The 21,706-nt window shown below is 46.3% G+C and overlaps 1 protein-coding gene across 2 annotated transcripts in view; it reads right to left on the reverse strand.

Moving 5' to 3' along the window:
* GRIN2A (glutamate ionotropic receptor NMDA type subunit 2A) overlaps nucleotides 1-21,706 on the reverse strand; it is a 433,676-nt gene that overhangs the window by 30,649 nt on the left and 381,321 nt on the right. For both annotated transcript variants that reach the window (XM_069569483.1, XM_069569485.1), the window contains one exon: nucleotides 7,447-7,634. In XM_069569483.1, coding sequence (XP_069425584.1) covers nucleotides 7,447-7,634 — 188 coding nt within the window. The remainder of the gene's footprint in view (nucleotides 1-7,446; nucleotides 7,635-21,706) is intronic.

A 21,706-nucleotide genomic window follows, 5' to 3' on the forward strand; every position in this document is an offset into this window, starting at 1 on the left:
AAGACTTCTCCAGAAACCTGCTGCTGCTGAGTCGCTTCAGTCGCATCTGACTCTGTGCGACCCCATAGATGGCAGCCCACCAGGCTCCCCCCATCCCTGGGATTCTCTAGGCAAGAATACTGGAGTGGGTTGCCATTTCCTTCTCCAATGCATAAAAGTGAAAAGTGAAAGTGAAGTCGCTCAGTCATGTCCAACTCTCCACGACCCCATGGACTGCAGCCCACCAGGCTCCTCTGTCCATGGGATTTTCCAGGCAAGAGTACTGGAGTGGGTTGCCATTGCCTTCTCCCTTCAGAAACCTAGTTGAATGGAAAGATGATCAGAGGTGGAATCAGGCAAACCTAGTTCAATTTTTACCTGTAACAATAAATCTATATAGGGCGTGGTCCACAGACCAGCATCAGTAGCATCACCTGGAGCTTGTTAGAAGTGCAGACTCTCAGGCTCCCTAGATTGACTGGAACAGAGCTTGAATTTTAAAGAGATTACTGGGTGAGTTCTGATTAGGTTAAAGTTTGAGAAGCTGTGCTATAACTCAAGCTAAGTTGCTTCAGTCATGTCCAACCCTTTGCGACCCTATGGACCATAGCCCTCCAGGCGCCTCTGTCCATGGGAGTTACCATGCCCTCCTCCAGTGAATCTTTCTGACCCAGGGATCGAACCCATGTCTCTTTTGTCTCCTGCACTGTCAGGCAGGTTCTTTATCACTAGTGCTACCTGGGAAGCCCCTTGCTGTAGCTCATATAACCTACATGAGCCTTGTTTTCCTGCTCTGCAAAATGTAGGTAATAAGATCTACTCCAGAACATTGTACAAAGAATTATAAAGATCATTTGTGATGCATTTAGCATGGTAGTGGACCATTGAATATAGGCTCAAAATCTTGGTTTCCTTCCATTTTCTCAACACCACCTGTTTCTGAATAATGTTGCAATATCAACTTGTTCTCCTTGATATATTCTTGCTGGCTTCTATCTTCCAAAAGGGCCTTGGACCTCTTATGATTTTCTTCTGTCTCTTCAAATCCCAGAACCACATAAAAATGACAAAATCCATGAGACTGATAGGGCCTAAGAGACTTTCTGTTCAAGCCCTCCTTTGAAGCCAGAAATGCCATTTTTTTAGGTCCCAGACTTACTCATTCTGTACGTTCTGAGTTAGCTGTCACCTCTTAGGTGCCGGGATGATACCTGGGACCCAGCAGTTATTTGTTGGCTGCTGGATAAGCTAATGAATGGGGCTTTGGGAACTCTGGCCCATCCTAATCTCTGTCTAAATCTTACTTGTTTTCTTCATGACTTATTCTGTATTTTCCTTCCTCTACTAAAAAATAAGATATCTCATATTTCTCCTCGACTACTCTCTCATCTTACTCAAGATACCAACATGTGTGTGTGTATGCGTGAGTGTGTGTATGTGTGTGTGTAGGCTTCCCAGGTGGTGTGAGTGGTAAGGAATCCACCTGCCAATGCAGGAGACCCAAGAGATGCCAGTTCGATTGCTGGGTTCGGATGATTCCCTGGAGTAGGAAATGGCAACTTGCTCCAGTATTCTTGCTTGGAAAATTCCATGGATAGAGGAGCCTGGTGGGCTACAGTTCATGGGGCCACAAAGAGTTGCACACAACTGAGCGACTGAGCCCATACATATATAAATATGAATATACGGTATATATTAACATATATGCATGAAGTATTACAAATATGTTCATATTTTGAAATTAGACATTTTAATTCCACCCATTGCCAACCAACTGAATGGTAAGCTCCTTGAAGGAAGGATTTCTTCTCGGAACCTCAGTGCCTAGGAATGTGTGTTTCTCAGTAGACAATGGGTATTGATGGTAGATGCTGAAAAGTATCTTTGAGTGTCCCCAAGTGAACCCCCAGGTGGCGCTAGTGGTAAAGAACCCACCTGCCAATGCAGGAGACATAAGAGATGCGGGTTTGGTCCCTGGGTCAGGAAGATCCCCTGGAGAAGGGCATGGCCACCCACTCCAGCACTTTTGCCTGGAGAATCCCATAGGCAGAGGAGCTGCGGGTTACAGTCCTCGGGGTCGCACAGAGTTGGACACGACCGAAGCAACCTGGCATGCCTGCACGCATGCAGGTGCACGCCACTCTTTCAGAAAAGACACAACAGTCAGACAGGAAAAGGCGGGTAAGGGCTTCCTGGGATCCTGTGTATCTCTTACGGGAGATTGGCAGGCCCTTTCCTAGGGAAATGCTTGGTAGGCTTCACATAAGAGGTTCCCCCAATAACCAAACACTCTACTCAAAAGGTTATATTTACACAGCTCATTAGGAAAATTTTTTATACTTTTGACACTCATTAGACTCGTAATCGTCCACCGAAGCTACTCTATAACAAGAGATAAACACTCCATTCCAGGGGATGAATAATAATTAGGGACCGCTCAGCACTGTGCTCTTTCCAGGTCTAATTTTGGAGTATAATTAATCCTGCCGAAGCTGCATAAGATAAGTGAAATATTTATGCAGCTGTGTTAATTCATGTATTTACTCCTAGAGAGACATTCAGAATTGGACGTGGCTTTCCGGGAAGATTATCTCAAGACGCCCCCTGGAGCCACGTCATTTTCTCTCCCGTGGCTTGGCCTCCAGATGGTCTCTGAAGATGAAGCTGTGAAGACACATCCCCCAATCCAGACAGTCTGACCAGGAAAGCCCTGGACTGGGACAGAAAATGCCTCTAAGAATCTAGACACTCTGTTAAAACAGGGAACACCTCTTTGGCTTAACTGGATGCCTCTACTAAACGTTTGTTTATTTGCCACAGAGAGGAGGTTTCTGTTCAGAACGGCATTTCCATGATGCTAACTTGACCATATTATCACCAATATGACACTAAAAATGCTTTTTTTGAATCCTTGAACTCTGGATGGACAACAATAATGTGGGGGGGGGGTGGTGGGGAGGGGAGGAAGAGAGGAGGAAGGGGAGGGGACAATGATGATGATGGTGGTGGTGATGATGGCATTTACTGAATCATTTCTATTTCCAGGTGGCTGTTTAAATATAACTTTTCATTTTATCTTCATGACAACCTTATCTGGTAAATATTTCTGTACTCAACTGCAGATGAATAAACTGAGGCTAAAAAAAAATTAACCTTTTCACAGAAGCATTTGGAAACGGGACAATAGATAATCATCCAATATATACTAAATTACTTCTTCTTCAAGGGTCTATGGGCTTCCCAGATAGTGCTAGTGGTAAAGACCCTGTCTGCCCAGGCAGGAGATGCTGGTTTGATCCTTGGGTCGGGACGATCCCCTGGAGTAGGAAATGGCAACCCACTGCAGCATTCTTGCCTGGGAAATCCCATGGACAGAGGAGCCTGGTGGGCTACAGTCCATGGGGTTGCAAAGAGTCAGATACGACTGAGTGTGCAAGAGCACACACATACGCATGTACACACACAGGTATCTATACATCTCAAGCATCTAATTAGCAAACTTTGAAAGGCATTCTGGAGAATCAAATGAAACAAAAGTCTGAAATGACTGACCCTCATCAACAGCAAGTCCCCTTGAAGAAGAGGCTTCGCCACTTACTCACTAACAAATGATAAGCCTGTGGAACTGCTGTTCCATTCTCCGTAAAATCATCAAAGGCAATATTTAACTTTATAAAGTCGTGATGAATATTCAATTAAAGAACACATGTAACACATCCGGTGTGTTGATTGGCATATCCTATTCCCCAAATATGTGGCTATTTCATAAAAGATGCCGCAGAAGTGACAGCAGTGGTAGGTAGGTGTAGAGTTAGAACTGACAGATTTGACAGCTACTCATCATATTTAGAAGTTTCCTGTCAAATGAAATACATCCTGACACTATCCATTCATCCATGTGTGTATGTATTCATCCAGTCCTCCAATGACCAGTTACTTGTTATGTTCAAGATTCTGTGGGTTTTACTGCTGGACACGAGACCCTCGTCAGCAGGGTAGTTCACACCACAGGGAGGTGCTTAGGTGACCACCGTGGCAGATGGATGCTTCACTCCCCTGTGCACACACGCCTGGTCGTCTGACTCCAAAACTCCTCTTTAACAAGGCCGAGCACACTCCAGAGCAGCGGTCCCAACCGTTTTGGCACCAGGGACCAGTTTCACAGAAGACAATCTTTCTGTGGATGGGGGGTGGGAAATGGCTTTGGGCTAACTCGAGCACATTAAATCTATTGCGCATTTTATTTCTATTGTGATTACATCAGCTCCACCTCAGATCATCACTAGACCCCAGAGGTTGGCACCCCTGCTCCAGAGTATACTCTGGGCTTGGCCATAGGACTTGCTTTGGACAGAAGGGTGTTAGCAGATGCGAATGTGGCAAAGGCAGCCAACAAGGACCTACTGTAGAGCACAGGGAACTCTGCTCAGTATTTGAAAGTCTTAGCCGCTCAGTCGTCTCTGACTCTTGGCACACCAAGAACTATAGCCCCCCAGGCTCCTCTGTCCATGGAACGCTCCAGGCAAGCATACTGGAGTGGGTTGCCATTCCCTTCTCCAGGGGATCTTCCCAACTCAGGGACTGATCCAGGGTCTCCTTGCATTGCAAGCAGATTCTTTACCATCTGAGCCATCAGGGAAGCCCAAGCAATATTATGTAACAACCTAAATGGGAAAAGAATTCAAAAACAAATAGACACGTGTATCTGTAGAACCGAATCACTCTGCTATACACCTGAAACTCACAGAGCTCTGCTGACCCGACTATGTGCTGTGCTGTGTTGCGCTCAGGCGCTTTAGTCGTGTCCGGCTCTTGGTGACCCCATGGACTGTAGCCCTCCAGGCTCCTCTATCCGTGGGATTCTGTAGGCCAGAATCTGGAGTGGGTAGCCGTTCCCTCCTCCAGATCTTCCCAACCCAAAGATCAAACCTAGATCTCCTGCACTGTAGGCAGATTCTTTACCTTCTGAGACACCAAGGAAGCCCATGAATACTGGAGTGGGTTGTCATGCCCTCTTCCAGGGGATCTTCCCGACCCAGGAACAGAGCTCATATCTCCAGCAGCTCCTGCACTGCAGGCAGGTACTGCAACTATACTCCCATATAAAAGAAAAAAATTAAAAAAAGAAAGCTGAGACTTGAAATGTGCCTGCGCAGGTGGGTGTTTTCTCCTGTGCCTCCAACACAGCCAGGAAAAGAGCTTCTCCCAGCTAGCTGCTGCCCTTTCAGCCTGAGACCCAGAATAAACACGGATGGAGATGATCCCCTTGCAGTAGCAGGAGGTGGAGCCACCATGGCCCAAGGCAAGCTTTCCCACTCAACCTGTGCTCCAACAAGCAGAATAAATGCCAATTGTCACGTTCTTCCAAGATGTCACAGTGATAATTGAGCAACACAGCTACACGTCACTAGGACACAGCAGAGGACATGGGTGTTGATCTGATTGAAAGGTACCAATGCCCTAGAGAGAATCCAAAGATTCAGATGCTCTCATTTGGGAGTTAAATATAAAACACATTTAGGTTTCTTGATGACACGGTGAGAACCTAAGGTTTAAATCTGGGAGTAGAGGGTATAAGGCATTATGCCCTTTGCTCAAGTTTATACCAACCATACACACAAACCTCTGCCTCTTTCAACGCTGTGTTTGGCCACAGTAGTAGACAGACCATCCTCCCCAGCCCCGGACAAGAGCAGCATGTTTGGGCATGTGAGCATGCTCAGTCGCTTCAGTTGTGTCTGACTCCTTGTGATCCTGTTGATTGTAGCCCACCAGGCTCCTCTGTGCATGGGATTCTCCAGGCAAGAATACTGGAGTAAGTTGCCATCTCCTACTCCAGGGGGTCTTCCTGACCCAGGGATCAAACCCAAGGTTCTTCTATCTCCCTCATTGACAGGCGGGTTCTTTATTTCTAGTGCCACCTGGGAAGCCCTGCATTTTCTGGAACCTTCTCCAAATATAGCCTCCGTCCATTCTTGAATGCAGCTTCTGACCTATGCCCTGAACTTCTGTTTCCTGCTCATATGTACTCATTTTTAGGGTTCACCTGCCATCTCTGCTGCTTTTGCTTTTCCCCTCTCAGTGTTCGCAGGTCCAAGGGGAACCAGCATGCCATGTGAGCCAGGACAGGATTCTAAAACCATGTCCTGGAGCAATGAGCTATGTTGAAATCCCCAACTAAAAGCAGAGATGGACAGAAGGAAATGCTGCTGGAGAGAGTCAGTCCAGTTAGCTGGAAGCTCCAGAAACACCCTCATTCCATTAGACTGCAAGCCCATGAGGGCGGAAGTGGTCTTTTTTCAGGATAGGCAGCCCAGGGGTGGATTGTAGTGGAAACCCATGGGATTTCCGCTAACTCTTCCCTGTATAGCAATCACCTCTCCTTCATCTCCCCATAGGAAAATAGTAGGAACTCTCATGTTAGGACAACGTAACCCTACCCTTTATTCACTCTTGAGGGATCCAGGAAAGAGCCTTTGACCCAAAATCGATCAGGAATCCTTCCTCTGGAATTGGAAATTTAGAATTTGGAAAATAGAGACTGGGACTAGTTGTGTGATACCACTGCTCTAGAAATAGTGATGGACAGGGGAGCCTGATGTGCTGCAGTCCACAGGGTCTCAAAGGGTTGGACCCTGAGCGTGACTATGCTCAGAGACTTGGCAACTGAACAGCAAGTGCTCTAGAGCAGAGCTTTCCCCTTAGCCCTGATACTATAAATGCGTGAAAGTCAAAGCTGCTCAGGCATGTCCGACTCTTTGGGGCCCCAATAGACTACAGTTCACCAGGCTCCTCTGTCCATTGGACTCTCCAGGCAAGAACACTGGAGTGGGTCACCATGCCCTCCTCCAGGGGATCTTCCCGACCCAGGGATCCAACCTGGGTCCCCTGTGTTGCAGGCAGATTCTTTACTGTATGCTTGGGGTCAGATAATTCTATGTTTTGAGTTTTTTTTTGGAGGGGGGGCTATCCTGAGCATTGAAAGATGCCAGCATCCTTTACCCCTGGCCTCTACCCACCAAATGCTGGTATCAAATAACCTCCTTGTCATGACGATCAAAAATATCTCCAGATGCAGCCAAATATCCCCCAGGGGATGAAATCCCTGCCTGGCACTGAGAAGCACTCCTTCAGAGAGAGGACCCATGAATTCCTGCTGCTGAGGCCCCAGGGCTGCCCTGGTTCCTGTTTTTCCCTCTGAACTTATTTGCTCAACTCTTTCCTAAATTCACTGAGATAGACACTTAAGCATCCTTAAAATAAACTCCTTTAAAATGATTTAGTTGTCCATAACTGATTTCCATTATAAGCAACCTAAAGAACCGTGGTACCATGTGGTCAGCATTCAGTAAATACTTATAGTGAGCCAAGTCATTACCCAAAGATCCACTGGAAAGCCAGTTAGGAAGCAGAGGGTGTGAGGGTCTCCAGTCCCCTGGAAGTAGGGGAAGTCAACCAGAGTCTTACCATCACCCACAAACTGGAGCAGGGCCAGGTCAATCTGCCTCTTCCATGGTGAACCCTTCTGGAGGGCGATCCCATAACCAGTGGTAGCAAAGATGTACCCACTCCCAATGGTCACCAGCTTGCAGCCTTCGTCCCTCCCAGCCTTGTAATTCAAGACAGCAGCGTCGTAGATGAAAGCATCCAGTTTCCTGCAATGACAAGAAGCCAGAGAGTCAAGGTGATGGTGAGGTACCATCTTGGGGCCCATCTCCCGAGGCCTGATCCAGCATCGCACACTTCCCTATCACCCAGGAGATGATGACTCATGACTGCTCCATCCCATCATCATAAAAGGATCTATTTTTAATGAGGAGATAAAAGCCAAAACCTTTTCTCCCTGAGTTACAAGAGGCAGCTAAATAAAGACATGAAGAATCCTTATGCCCAAGTGAGTAAACAGTTGAGTTTGCTGGTTGCTAAGTGTTTGCCATCAGCACTCCTAACAGTGTAGAATGGTGGCCTATTTAGAGAGGTTTGCGTTGGAACAAAACAAACCATTAACGGACAGGAGAATTTGGTGGCTGCATGTAGGAAGCAGAGAGACTAAACAGGAATGATGCCCCTTCCTGCACAAAGAGACAAGTTTACTATTCATTTCTATTACAAAAATTATTACATCATAATTTTTAGAAGCCCAAATAATGTAGAAAATATTAAGAATGCAGTTAAAATTGCCTATAGTTCTGTAACTCAGAGGCAATCTCTGTTAACGTATTTGCGAACAAACTTCCGAATTTTGTATGCATTTGCAAACACACACACACATACACACGTCTTTGAAAACAGGGGCTAGTACTTCTTTTGTAAAGACACTATAATAAATAGTTTAGGCTTAGTCTCTGATGCAACTACTCAACTCTGCTGCTATAGCATGTTATAGGCCGAACTTTGCTTTCTCAAAATTCATATGTTGAAGTCCCAAGCCCCAGTATCTCTGAATATGAGCTTATTTGGAGATGGGGTCATTGCAGATGTGATTAATTAAGGCGAGGTCATACTGGAGCAAGGTGGGCTCCTAACCCAATACCACTTGTGTCCTGATAAAAAGAAGGAATTTGGAGAGAACAAACTTATGTTGCCAGGGGGGAAGAATGGGGAGAAAGGATAGTTAGGGAGTTTGGAATGTGTATGGACACACTGCTCTATTTTAAGTGAATAGCCAACAAAGACCTACAGTGTAGCACAGGGAACTCTGCCCGATGTTACGAGGCAGCCTGGATGGAGGTGGGGGGAGGGATTTGGGAAAGAATATGTGTTAGAGGTTCAGTTGTGTTGGACTTTTTGCAACCCCATGGACTGTAGCCCACCAGGCTCCTCTGTCCACAGGATTTCCCAGGAAAGAACACTGGAGTGGGTTGTCATTCCCTTCTCCAGGGACTCTTTCCAATGCAGGGATCTGATCCCTGCATTGAGGGTGGATTCTTTACCATCTGAGCCACCAGGGGAGAATCAGTTCAGTCAGTCAGTTCAGTCGCTCAGTTGTGTCTGACTCTTTGCGACCCCATGAATCACGGCACGCCAGGCCTCCCTGTCCATCACCAACTCCCGGAGTTTACCCAAACTCATTTCCATCAAGTTGGTGATGCCATCCAGTCATCTCATCCTCTGTCGTCCCCTTCTCCTCCTGCCCCCAATCCCTCTGAGCATCAGGGTTTTTTCCAATGAGTCAACTCTTCGCATGAGGTGGCCAAAGTATTGGAGTTTCAGCTTCAGCATCAGTCCTTCCAATGAACACCCAGGGGAGAACAGATATATGTATATGTACGGCTGAGTCCCTGGCTATCCACCTGAAACTATTACAATATCGTTGATCGGTTAGACACCAGTACAAAATAAAAAGCTTTTAAAAAGTAAAAAGAAGGAATTTGGACACAGACGTGCTCACAGAGAGACTGTCAAGGGAAGGTTGGAGTTATGCTGCCACAAGCCTAGGAACCGCCAGAGGCCAGAAGACCCTTCTGGTGCCTTCAGAGGGGCCACAGCCCTATGGATAACCTTGATCTTGGCCTTCCAGGCTCCAGAAATACGAGACAAAAAAAATTCCTATTGCTTAAGCTTCTCAGTTTGTGATGCTTTGTTATCAAAATCCTAGGAAACTATACAGAGTATGAAAGCAGCCATTGATAATACGTAAATGAAGGAGTCCAACTCTGTCCCAATAAAAGGTTATTTACACGAAATAGCCTGGCCCATGGGACATTAGTTTGCCAACACTGTTTCACTCTCCAAAATATAACGATGCCATGCAAACCATTTTACCAATGGCTTTCTTCTCTTATTTCATCCCACACACAGTGAATGTGCTTCTATGTCAATAAACAGAGCACTCTTTTTAATTTTTTGGTACATTTATTTTTATTGAGGTATAACTTATATGAAATAAAGCGCTAGATAAATTTTTACCTATGTGTACATCCTTGAAATCATCACACACATCAAGATGGAAAGCAACATCACCATCATCTCAAAAGTTCTGTTCGCCTCTCCCAGTCAGCACCCTCCAAAAAGCAAGCATCCAGTAATCCTCTCAAAGATATTGTTGCTTCTGTTTAGTTGCTAAGTCGCGTACGACTCTTTCTGACCCTATGTAGACTGCAGCACGTCAGGCTCCTCTGTCCTCCACTGTCTCCCACAGATTGCTCAAATTTATGTCCATTGAGTCTATGGACTCAGTGCTATCTAACCATCTCATCCTCTGCCGGCCTCTTCTTTTGCCTTTGATCTTTCCCAGCATTAGGGTCTTTTCCAATGAGTTTGCTCTTCGCATCAGGTAGCCAGAGTATTGGAGCTTCAGCATCAGTCCTTCCAATGAATATTCAGGTTTGATTTCCTTTAGGATGGACTGGTTTGATCTCCTTGCTATTCAAGGACTCTCAAGAATCTTCTACAACACCGCAGTTCAAAAGCATCAGTTCTTTGTATCTAGCCCTCTTTATGGACCAGCTCTCACATCTGTACACAACTACGGGAAAAACCATAGCTTTGACCACACGGACCTTTGTTGGCCGAGTGATGTCTCTGCTTTTCAATACCCTGTCCAGATTTTGTTGTGGACCACATTTTGTCAGAACTCGTCACAGTGGAAGGACTGATGCTGAAGCTGAAACTCCAATACTTTGGCCACCTGATATGAAGAACTGACTCATTTGAAAAGACCCTGATGCTTGGAAAGATTGAAGGCAGGAGGAGAAGGGGACAACAGAGGATGAGATGGTTGGATGGCATCACTGACTCAATGGACATGAGTTTGGGTAAACTCCAGGAGTTGCTGATAGACAGGGAGACCCAGCGTGCTGCAGTCCATAGGGTCGCAAAGAGTCGGACATGATGGAGCAAATGAACTAAACTGAACTGAGCTTCACTGTGACCCATCCATCTTGGGTGGCCCTTCATGGCAAGGGCTATGGCTTCTTTGAGTTATGCAAGCCCCTTCACCATGACAAGGCTGTGATTGATAAAGGGGTTCAAAGACATGGCTGTGCCTAATTCATGACCTACATACCTATCAATGGGCATGTATGTTTTTTCCATTTTTTTTAGTTATTTAAGAAGGCTGAAATGATCAATCACCCTTGAAAACAGGGATGGAAGTCTAAACTCTAAAGTAATAAGAAAAGCCAGTTGAGGAGTGCTCAACTTCCTGACACTTTTCAGCTTTACTGCTCTTCTCTCCTTAACAAGAAGACATAAAACAGTGAAGCAAAGAAAAACGTAAGTGGCAACAGGAGCATGTAAAATGCTGCGTCCTCTCAGAGACAAGCGCGGAAGGGCTCCCTGTGGGAACAAAACTATTTGGAAGGTTTGCAGCTATGTTCTTCATTTTAATTTGTTTGTTTCTTTCATGGCTAGAGATGGGGCCAAACTACAGGACGTGTCTCACTAACAGACTCTGAAGCTTTCATCTCAGGGCTGTAGGGTTGGAGACTCGGTTTTATACTCTGAGACTATTAAAAGGGCATCAGATGATCCAAGCGGAAGAGTGGGAAAAACTGGGTGTTGTCAACGGTGATGATGAACACAACCGACAAACCAAGAGGAAACAGCCTTTCTGGAGAGCCAGAAATGCTACTGTGGTTCAGGCGCTCGGTTGCGTCTGACTCTTTGTGACCCCATGGACTGCAGCATGGCAGGTCTCCCTGTCCACCATCTCCCAGAGTTTGCTCAAACTCATGTCCATTGAGTCAATGATGTCATTCAACCATCTCATTCTCTGTTGCCCCCTTCTCCTCCTGCCCTCAATCTTTCCCAGCATCAGAGTCTTTTCTAATGAGTTGGCTTCTCCCATCAGGTGGCCAGAGTATTGGAGCTTCAGCTTCAGGATCAGTCCTTCCAATGAATATTCAGGACTGATTTCCTTTAGGATGGACTGGTTTGATCTCCTTGCAGTCCAAGGGACTCACTCTCAAGAGTTCGCCAACACCACAGTTTGAAAGCATAAATTCTTCACTGCTCAGCCTTCTTTATGGTCCAGAATGTGGACCATACAGTCCAACTCTCACATCCGCACATGACTACAGGGAAAACCATAGTTTTTACTATATGGACCTTTGTCAGAAAAGTAATGTCTCTGCTTTTTAATATCTGTCTAGCTTTGTCATGGCTTTTCTTCCAAGGAGCATGTGTCTTTTAATTTCATGGCTGCAGGCACCATCTGCAGTGATTTTGGAGCCCAAGAAAATAAAGTCTGCCTCTGTTTCCACTGTTTCCCCATATATTTGCCATGAATTGATGGAACCAGGTGCCATGATCTTAGTTTTTTGAATGTTGAAATTTAAGCCAACTTTTTCACTCTCCTCTTTCACCTTTCTCAAGAGGCTCTTTAGTTCCTCTTCACTTTCTGCCATAAGGGTGGTGTCATCTGTGTATCTGAGGTTATTGATATTTCTCCCGGCAATCTTGATTCTAGCTTGTCCTTCATCCAACCCAGCATATTGCATGATGTACCCTGCATAGAAGTTAAATAAGCAGGGTGACAATATACAGCCTTGATGTACTCGTTTCCCAATGCTGAACCAGTCTGTTGTTCCATGTCCAGTTCTAACTGTTGCTTCTTGACCTGCATACAGGTTTCTCTGAGACCCATGGATGTTGTGGGGGCGGGGGGTGTAGTTGTTAAAGGTTGACTTGTTCATGATGGCTGGAGGGCTTGTGACAGGAGCCATGGAGGAACAGGTGGAAGGGATCTATGTGCTTTGTCTACATTTGGATGACACTTCCTTCTTTTGCACTGCTGGTTTGTCATCTGTGAGATGAGGTTGACATTGTGGTCCTGTGGAACTATGGAATTCTACAATTCTGAAACCTGAGTCATCTCTGTCACTCCGAATAGGGAAACTGAGACTTAGGATAACATGTGTCCTGGGGTCTTTGGGACAAATGGATGGCACGTATCGTCTTAATGAAGGTGGAGTGCTTGCAACTCCAACGCTTTATGTTGCCATGGGGATGCTAAGAACCTGGGTTTTATTGAAACTTTCTAAGACTCACCCATCTCTCTGACCTCAGTTCCTCAAAAAGCAAACACAAATAAACGCCTAGGTGTGTACAAGGGTATTCATATATTAAGGCCATTTGTTGGTATTCATGGGGTGAAAGTCCTCCCCATCCTGCTAACCCACCACATGCTGAAACATTTCTGGAATGGAAATTAAATCTGTACCTGGCCCCCGTATGAGAGCTGTCCAAGAGCTGTTTAAATTTGTATTTTGTGGAGAGGCACAGATTTCTGCAAATCATTACCATATTTCATGACAAGTCTTGAGCTGAGCGAAAAACAGCTGGATAAGTGCAAAGAAAAAGGGGAAGTTTACTTGGAAAACGAAGCTTGCAAAAGCAAGATATCATCAAGTCAGAGGGAGGACACCTGCAAAAGACACAGTTAATTCTGAGCAAAGTGATCACACGTAGGCACCTCTGGGTGGACTGGCACCAGTAGCCTCAGAGGTCTCAGGGCCACGTCAGAACCAAAGTGAGGACAACATGTGAAGGAAACCACAGGGCTACGTGACTTTGATTTCTGTCCCTCATGGAGGATTCTAGAGAGCTGGAGTCTAAATGCATTGGCCACAGATACCTGCATGAACCCCCGATAGACATGGCCACTGTTTGTACAACGCTTGACAAAAACACACAGTTATTTCACATGCATTGTCCCAGTGGGGCCTTACAAGTGCCCAGCAGGGAGATTTATTATTATTATTTATTTTATTTTCTTGTGTTGTTTATGAGCAGATGAGATTTCAAGAGGCTAAGGAATTGTAGTGCTGGAGAAAGCCTGAGAGTCCCCTGGACAGCAAGGAGATCAAACCAGTCAGTTCTAAGGGAAATTGATGCTGAATATTCACTGGAAGGACTGATGCTGAAGCTGAACCTCCAATACTTTGGACACCTGATGGGAAGAGCTGACTCATTGGAAAAGACCCTGATGCTGGGAAATATTGAGGGCAGGAGGAGAAGGGGGCAGCAGAGGATGAGATGGCTGGATGGCATCACTGACTCAATGGACATGAACTTGGGTGAACTCTGGGAGAAGGTGAGGGACAGAGAGGTCTGGCATGCTACAGTCCACGGGGTCACAAAATGTAGGACACAACTTAGTGACTGAACAGCAACGAAAGACTGCCTGAAGCTCACCAGCAGTGTCTCCAAACTTTGTACAGGATGTTCCCTACAAAGGAACCTTCAAGTATGAACTTTCAAAGATGCTAACATGCATTCCATCAATGTTAAGCATGAGTGAAACTGCAGCTTACCCTCCATCTCCTATTGCTGAATATCCTTCAGCTCTGCCATCTCCCACCTCCTTTCTCCCCTCCAGTCAGCGACTCTTCTTGCCTGTTTGCTCCATGCCAGCCCCTGTATGCCAGCCCTGTTGTACTGAACTACTGAACTTTTCAAGGTACTGTAACATTAAAAATGCTTTCTCTATTTTTTGTGCCTGTTTTTTAATGTATTATTTGCATGAATAGTATTATAAACCTATTATAGAACAGTACAATATAGCTGACATGTTAGTTGGGTGCCTAAGCTAACTCTGTTGGACTCAGGAGCAAATTGGACTTATGAACGCACTTTCGGAATGGAACTCAATTGTACGTAGGGGACTTACTGCATACACACTCTCTATAGCAGCACTGTCCAGGAGAACTTTCTACAGTGATGGAAATACTCCAAATCTGTGCTATGACTATCGAGCCCTTCACATGCAGTTACTGCAACTGAGGACCCGAGGTGTCCATTTTATTTTGTTTCATTAAATCAGATTCCAGTATAAATGGCCATACATGGTTGGGGGCTGCAGAAGTGGCTCCCAATGGGCGGGGGAGGTGGAGCCCTGCCTCTCCTGGCTCCAACTCAGAGACCTGTGCCTTTGATCTCCTTCCCACTGAAGGGAAAATGTTCCCGTTGTTAAAAAGAAAAGATGTAAAACTCACTGACGTCCTCCAGCTCGGGCTTTGTGTTCAAAGCCTTTGAACAAGGCCCCTGTGTTTCTCAGCCTTCTTCTTCTCCCTGTAAAGCGGGGCAGACACGAGCTGCCCTCCAAAGGCCACTGGGAATAAAGGGAGGTTATGTAAGGAGATGTGCGTGCAGGGCCAACACCGGTGGATCCCTCTGCACTCAGATTTTCCAGCAGAGGGGCTTACAATGTTCATGCATTGTGCAGGACAAACCTGGTCCTGAATACTTTATAGACATTATCTTGTTTCACTCACTTCTTCTAACTGAGTAAAGTAGGATGCACACCTGCCATCCCTGCGGAATGAAGAAACAGAGGCCCTGAAAGGTAAAGTGAGGGACATGGCAGGCCAGCTTATGTAAGTGTCAGATGGCACTTGGGCTTAACACAGCCTGACGACAAAGGCCACAGACATAACCACTGGGACCACATTATCCACAGACTGCGGAGTAAGTGGAAGCAGCTCTCTTACTTACGAAATTCAGGCTGGGGGTTACAGCTCGACGTGAAGCCCACCGTGATGAAAAAAGGGAAAGGATCAGACCAGAGCCATCCGGGTTTTAAAAGATCTGGTGGGTTGTTCAGTTTCGTCTGTCTCTTTCCCAGGAGATGCTCAGCCATGTGAGATCTGGAGTCACTTCCAGAGGAAACATCTCTTGCCCCCAACACATCATAACCCTACTCGTATGGGAGTCATTTAGGCATAGATGGCCATAGCTTCCTGTTGAGGGTGGAGAGTCAGAAAGAGAAGCCCAACTGAGACCAAAAGCGCTGGGGGGATTGGAGCTGCGACGGTGGGCGAGAGAGAGGCGTGTTAGGCTGCACGGTGGTAACTGGCAGCTCTGGGGATGAAACAACACGGACATTAGAGGCGGGCACTGGCGGAAGAGCCCCTCAGAACGCAGAGCCGTGGCTGGAAGCCTCAGGCCTCACAGGGAGGAGCCGCTGATGTTTTTCTGCTTGGTTTTTTCTTCCCTTGCTTTTTTTCCCCCTTAATTTACTCATTTACTTATTTTTGAGGTGGGTCTTTGTTGCTGCGCAGGCTTTGCTCTGGTTCCGGCGAGCGGGAGCTACTCTCCTGCGGTGCACGGGCTTCTCATTGCAGTGGCTTCTCTCCTTGCAGAGCACAGGGGCTAGGGCACGCGGGTTTCTGCAGTTGCGCCATGCCGGTTCAGAAGTTGCGGCTCCCGGCTGTAGAGCGCATGGGCTTAGCTGTTCCACAGCATGTGGGATCTTCCCGGACAAGGGATCAAACCTGAGTCTTCTGCGTTGGCAGGCAGATCCTTTACCACCGAGCTACCAGGGAAGCTTTTCTTTTCCTGCTTTTAAAGCGGAGATGTCTGCGGCCCTGCCATCCCAGCTCCTGCCAATCCACACGGCTGTCACTGGCTCAGTGCTTCTCCCACTTAGGGGCGGGGGAGGCTCAAAGATCCCGTCTGAGAACGATGATGGGGACAGAGTGCCTGCCAGGCCCACCTCTGCTCCCTACAGAAGGGTGAGCTCCTCTGCAAACATTTGTGACAAATGAACCGACACCGTGGCTCCACCAGTGCGAGGGCTGGGACACAACCAGAGCCTGAAGAGTCATGCTGTGCGGTGCTGGCTGTGGGACATCCCCCCCCACCCAGGCATCACCGAGGCTGTGTGGGTGCTGTCATCCTCTCCCGTCACCCGCGGTCCTCAAGGAAAGCAAATGATTAAAAATGACAGTGACTCCGAACGAGAGGGGGAAATAAGACCTCCTCTCTGCAGATTTGCAAAGAGCAAAGGAGGACTCTCACATGGGTCCCATGCTACTTTCACCCAGCGGCTTCCTGCCGCATTTTTGACAGCTTTGCGGAGCTGCTGTGGCTTCCTCCAGTGTGTAGATCTGACCCTGTTACTTCAGCGGGTCTCTCTTGTAAGCTACACGATGGCCTGAACGTTCACTCCCGGCCCTAAGACTGTCTGCCAGCAAAGCAGACTTCCCCTTGCAAAATGCGAGACTGTGGCCTCCAGTCACCGCATGGTTCCTTTGGGGAAAGGGGCTTGTATCGTCAAGGGGCTTGACATTTCCTCATCAAAAGTTTCCGGTTTTAGCTCATCATCTCCTTGTGCATGTTTTCAGAGGCTCTCTGGGGGGTCTTAGCACATTTAAAGGCTAATTATACAGTTAAAGTTAATTATTCATTCATTAACATTCAAGAAGTCTTTAACTTAGACACTGACTTGTTCTGATGAATTAATGGAACCAGAACGTGTGTTGTGTGCGTGTATGTTTTGGAGGTCTAGTGCAAAGCGTTAGTGAGACTTGGGCATTGGATGCTAACTGGTTGTATTTTGGGGTGGGGGTGCTCATCACAGCCTTCTTAGGAAGAGGAGCACGGCAGTCAGCAGTTCAGGCAGGTCAGCAGGATGAATGTGGGACAGTGGAGGGGGCTCAGGTCTGCCTCGGCCAGCGCTATGGATGAGAGCTGGTCATGGGACCTCTCTGAGCTTTGGTTTTCTCATCTGTAAGGTAGGGGAATAGCAACTCTTTCATGGGACTGGACAGTTCTTCTTTAGTCCTCAGTTGTGTCTAAATCTTTATGACCCCGTGGACCACAGCACGCCAGGCCTCCCTGTCCTTCACCATCTCCCCAAGTTTGCTCAAACTCATGTCCATTGAGTCCATGATGCCATCCAACCACCTCATCCTCTGTCATCCCCTTCTCCTCCTGCCCTCAGTCTTTCCCAGCATCAGGGTCTTTTCAAATGAGTCAGCTCTTCGCATCAGGTGACCAAAGTCTTGGAGCTTCAGCATCAGTCCTTCCAATGAATATGCAGGGTTGATTTCCTTGGATACAGGATGGATGAAAATGGAAGTGAAGGTGTTTTGGAAATTGTGTTTCCTGGTACGAATCCAGGGGATGGCTGGGGCAGGGGTGACATACATGAGCAGAGAAGCCATGGTGTGCAAATCACCATCAAAGCATCCAGACTCAGCCTTACCGGTAGGTGAGGCACATTCACGGGCCCAAGAAGAGGTACCCTTGGTGCACGACAGCCTTTGGAAGTGTCTGCTTGGGCAAGGGACACTCAATTCATACAGAGACCGTACCTGCCATCAGCATGGGATGGTCTGAAATAGATTTTAGGAAAATGACCCAGAATCACATTTTGAAGTTTATGTGTACAAACTTTGAAGTCAGAATTATACCAACCTTGATGCCTTTTCACTAAGGAAGCATTTTTCAGAGCAAACTCCATTAAGCTAATTTAATTCCTAGATGAATGCCTCGTGTAGCAGAGTTGAATTATTTCCAATTTTTTTTTTTTAGAAATTATTTTCACTGGGATCAATTCCTTTGTGTTGCAGTTTTACAAGGATTTGATTCATTGATCAGTGTTTGGACCGTAACAAATTTTACTAATTTATAACTTCTGCCATCTTGAGCTTTCTCTAATGGGGATGGTGGCCATCAAGTCCAATTCTCTTGGGTCAAAATTGCGCAGAGAAGCAAAGTTGGCCAAGAAGATTTGAGTCATTTATGGATTTGCAGTCAATAACAAATTTCACCCTGTGTGCTTTTCGCTGCTGTCAGTTTAATTTGTGTTGATTAATTCTTCACAGTAATATTCACTGTGAATTGGGTAAAAAAGATGGATGGTGACTATTTATTTTTTAACTGAGAACATTCTGAACAGTATTGTAAGACTGAGACAGAGAGAGGCAGAGAAGGAGGGAGAAAACAAGAGAGGGGGAAAATACAGATGGAAGCAGGCACCAAGGAAAATGGGAAGACAGGAAGAGAAGAAGACAGGAAAGAACAACAAAGAGAGTGAGGGAGAGATAGAGGAGGAGAGAGTGGTTAAGACAGAGAGGGAGAGAGTGAAAAGAGGGAGACCGGCCTACAAGAAGAGACTCAGAGCTGAGAGGGAGGGAGAAGGGAGGCCAAGAGAGGGGAAAGAGAGAGAAAGAAGAAGGAAGGGAGCAAACGAGGAGGGAAGGAAAGGAGGAGGGGAGAAAAAGGAGGAGGGAGTTCAGCTCAGTCCAGTCGCTCAGGCGTGTCTGACTTTTTGCCCCATGGACCACAGCATGCCAGACCTCGCTGTCCATCACCAACTCCCGGAGTTGACTCAAACTCATCTCCACAGAGTCAATGATGCCATCCAACCATCTCATCCTCTGTCATCCCCTTCTCCTCCTGCCCTCAATCTTTCCCAGCATCAGGGTCTTTTCCAATGAGTCAACTCTTTGCATGAGATGACCGAAGTATTAGAGTTTCAGCTTCAACATCAGTCCTTCCAATGAACACTCAGGACTGATCTCCTTTAGGATGGACTGGTTGGATCTCCTTGCAGTCCAAGGGACTCTCAAGAGTCTTGGGAGAGAGAGTGGAGAAAGGGAGAAACAGCGGAAAGGAAGCAGGGCAAACAGTTTGCCTACTAACAACCTCACGAACAGGACAAGGTTAAAAGGATACATCAAACCCCCTCTTCTTCATTACTGCTGAATGTAACAAACTAACCTTATCCAAGATATTGATAGATCATGTACTGCAGCCTTTTGATTTTTCAGGAGAGAAAACCAAAGCCCAGAGGAGGTCTCTGCCCTGGGTGTCCCACAGCATCAGAGCTTCCAGACCCATCTACCACCTGCCAATGCAACGCGCCTTCAGGGCCAGGCTGTCACTGGCTCCTGGAATCAGAGTGCCTGTCCTCAGGCTGGGTATGGAGTCAGAGAAACACCACTGTGGGGCGTTGGGTGAGTCTGTGCTCAGACCTAAGCCTTGACTTCCCCATCTGACCAGAAGGGAAACTGTCTCTTCTGGTGGTTGTACTCTGGTTGAAGGAAGGAATGACTGGAAACTTGCTTGCGGGATTATAAAGCGCTATGCAAACGCTGTTCCTTCTTCATGCTACCGCTCATGCTCTGACCAGGAAAAGTATTGATTCCTGCCGACACGTCAGTCTTTTATGGAGTTTCTTAGTAGATATTCTTCAAGGGATGGGATCAGAGTAACCCAACTACTGCAAAAGTTCCACGGTGCGCAGCACAGTATTTAAAACGCTCATATTACAAAGAATGTTTTCTGTTACAGACTTTTCCTGAATGTTGACGTGCGTCAGACACTGCTCTCTGCCTGCCTGTCTCATTTAATCCTTACAATGGTTCTAAGTGCAGGTTCCTAAGGTATGGTTCCTAGGTGAAGGAATCATAGTTAGCATTATTTTATAAACAAAAACCCTGAGGTCTATGAAGTTAATTAGCTTGTCTAAAGTCCCACAGCTGACTGTCAGCAGAGAGGGAATTTGAGTCCAGGATGCTTGGCTCTTAAGCATCACCACACACTCCTGGTAAAGATGGTGATCCTGCTGAACTTGTCACATACCAGGACTGAAAGACAGGGACTCTCAAAGGCCAGAAAGTATATGACAGTGAGAGACTGGGGAAAGAATCAATGAAAGCCTATTATGCATCTGATATAGTGCCGGGATTTTCCCTAAGTCAATTCATTCAGTCCTCAAAAGTGTTCTGAATGTGCGTGTTCAATCCTGTCTGACTCTTTGTGATCCAAAGGACTGACTGTAGCCCACCAGGTACCTAAGTCCATGGGATTTTCCAGACAAGAATACTGGAGTGGGTAGCTATTTCCTCCAGGATTTGGAAGCTGTGGGAAATAGCCTCAGAGAGGTTATTTAAATTTCCAGAAGTCACACAGCTGGTAATTAGCAGAGTAAGAAAATAAAGCTAGGTATTCCTCAATTCAAGGTCAATGCTCTGAATCATGGGGTCATTCAGAAAATAAATAAGTCAATCAATCAGCTGAATAAGACTAACCTTTTCTAGAAAGTATAAATACTCTGACCCAGAAATCATACTTCTTAAGATCATTCCTAAAGAATGACTTGCCAAAGCACACAGACACCTCATCATGGATTTTAACATGACCATATTACCAAGAGCCCCCCAGAGGGAGCTAATATAATAAACTGTGCTATATGCAAACCATGGAATTCTTTCTAGCCATCAAAGAGAATGAAGGCAAGAGACACCTATGGACATGGAAGGCACTTCAAAACACATTATTAACTGAAAAACCAAACTGTGCCTTACTTCACAGTGTTTGAAAGCACCCCACAGAATAAAACTTTATAATTATATGTGAACACATAAATATTTGCAAATTCATCTGACAAAGATCTGGGAGAAATGGCAATGTATATCAAAGACAGCACACTGCTTACCTGCAGGGAGTGGGGGTGATTTGGAATTGGGACACAGTCAAATGGATGCTTATTTATCTGCATGTTTTACCAGCAAGGATATCTTCTTTTGTGAGAGTGATAGAGCAGAGTGATTAACAACAGAGATGCTGGAGCCACTTCAAATCCCATCTCTGAAGCTCACCAGCAAGAGACTTAAGCTGTGCACGGCAGTGTGGGCATACACGCTCATCCGCTCAGTTGTGTCAGACTCTTTGCGACCCTGTGGACTGTAGCTTGCCAGGCTCCTCTGTCCATGAGATTTCTCAGGCAAGAATACTGGAGTGGGTAGCTATTTCCTCCAGGATTTGGAAGATGTGGGAAAAAGGCTCAGACAGGTTGTTTAAATTTCCTTAAAAATTTAGGAGTGGGTTGCCATGTCCTTCTCTGGGCAATCTTCCTGACCCAGGGACTGAACCTACGTCTCCTGCACTGAAGGTGGAGTCTTTACCTCTAAGCCACTTGGGAAGCCCACACGCAGTGCAGGGGAGCCAAATTTGCCATCCCAAATGGTGTCTCTTTGGCATGAGGACTAAG

The sequence above is a fragment of the Ovis canadensis genome, chromosome 24 (assembly GCF_042477335.2).
Source record: "Ovis canadensis isolate MfBH-ARS-UI-01 breed Bighorn chromosome 24, ARS-UI_OviCan_v2, whole genome shotgun sequence".
Taxonomy (NCBI): domain Eukaryota; kingdom Metazoa; phylum Chordata; class Mammalia; order Artiodactyla; family Bovidae; genus Ovis; species Ovis canadensis.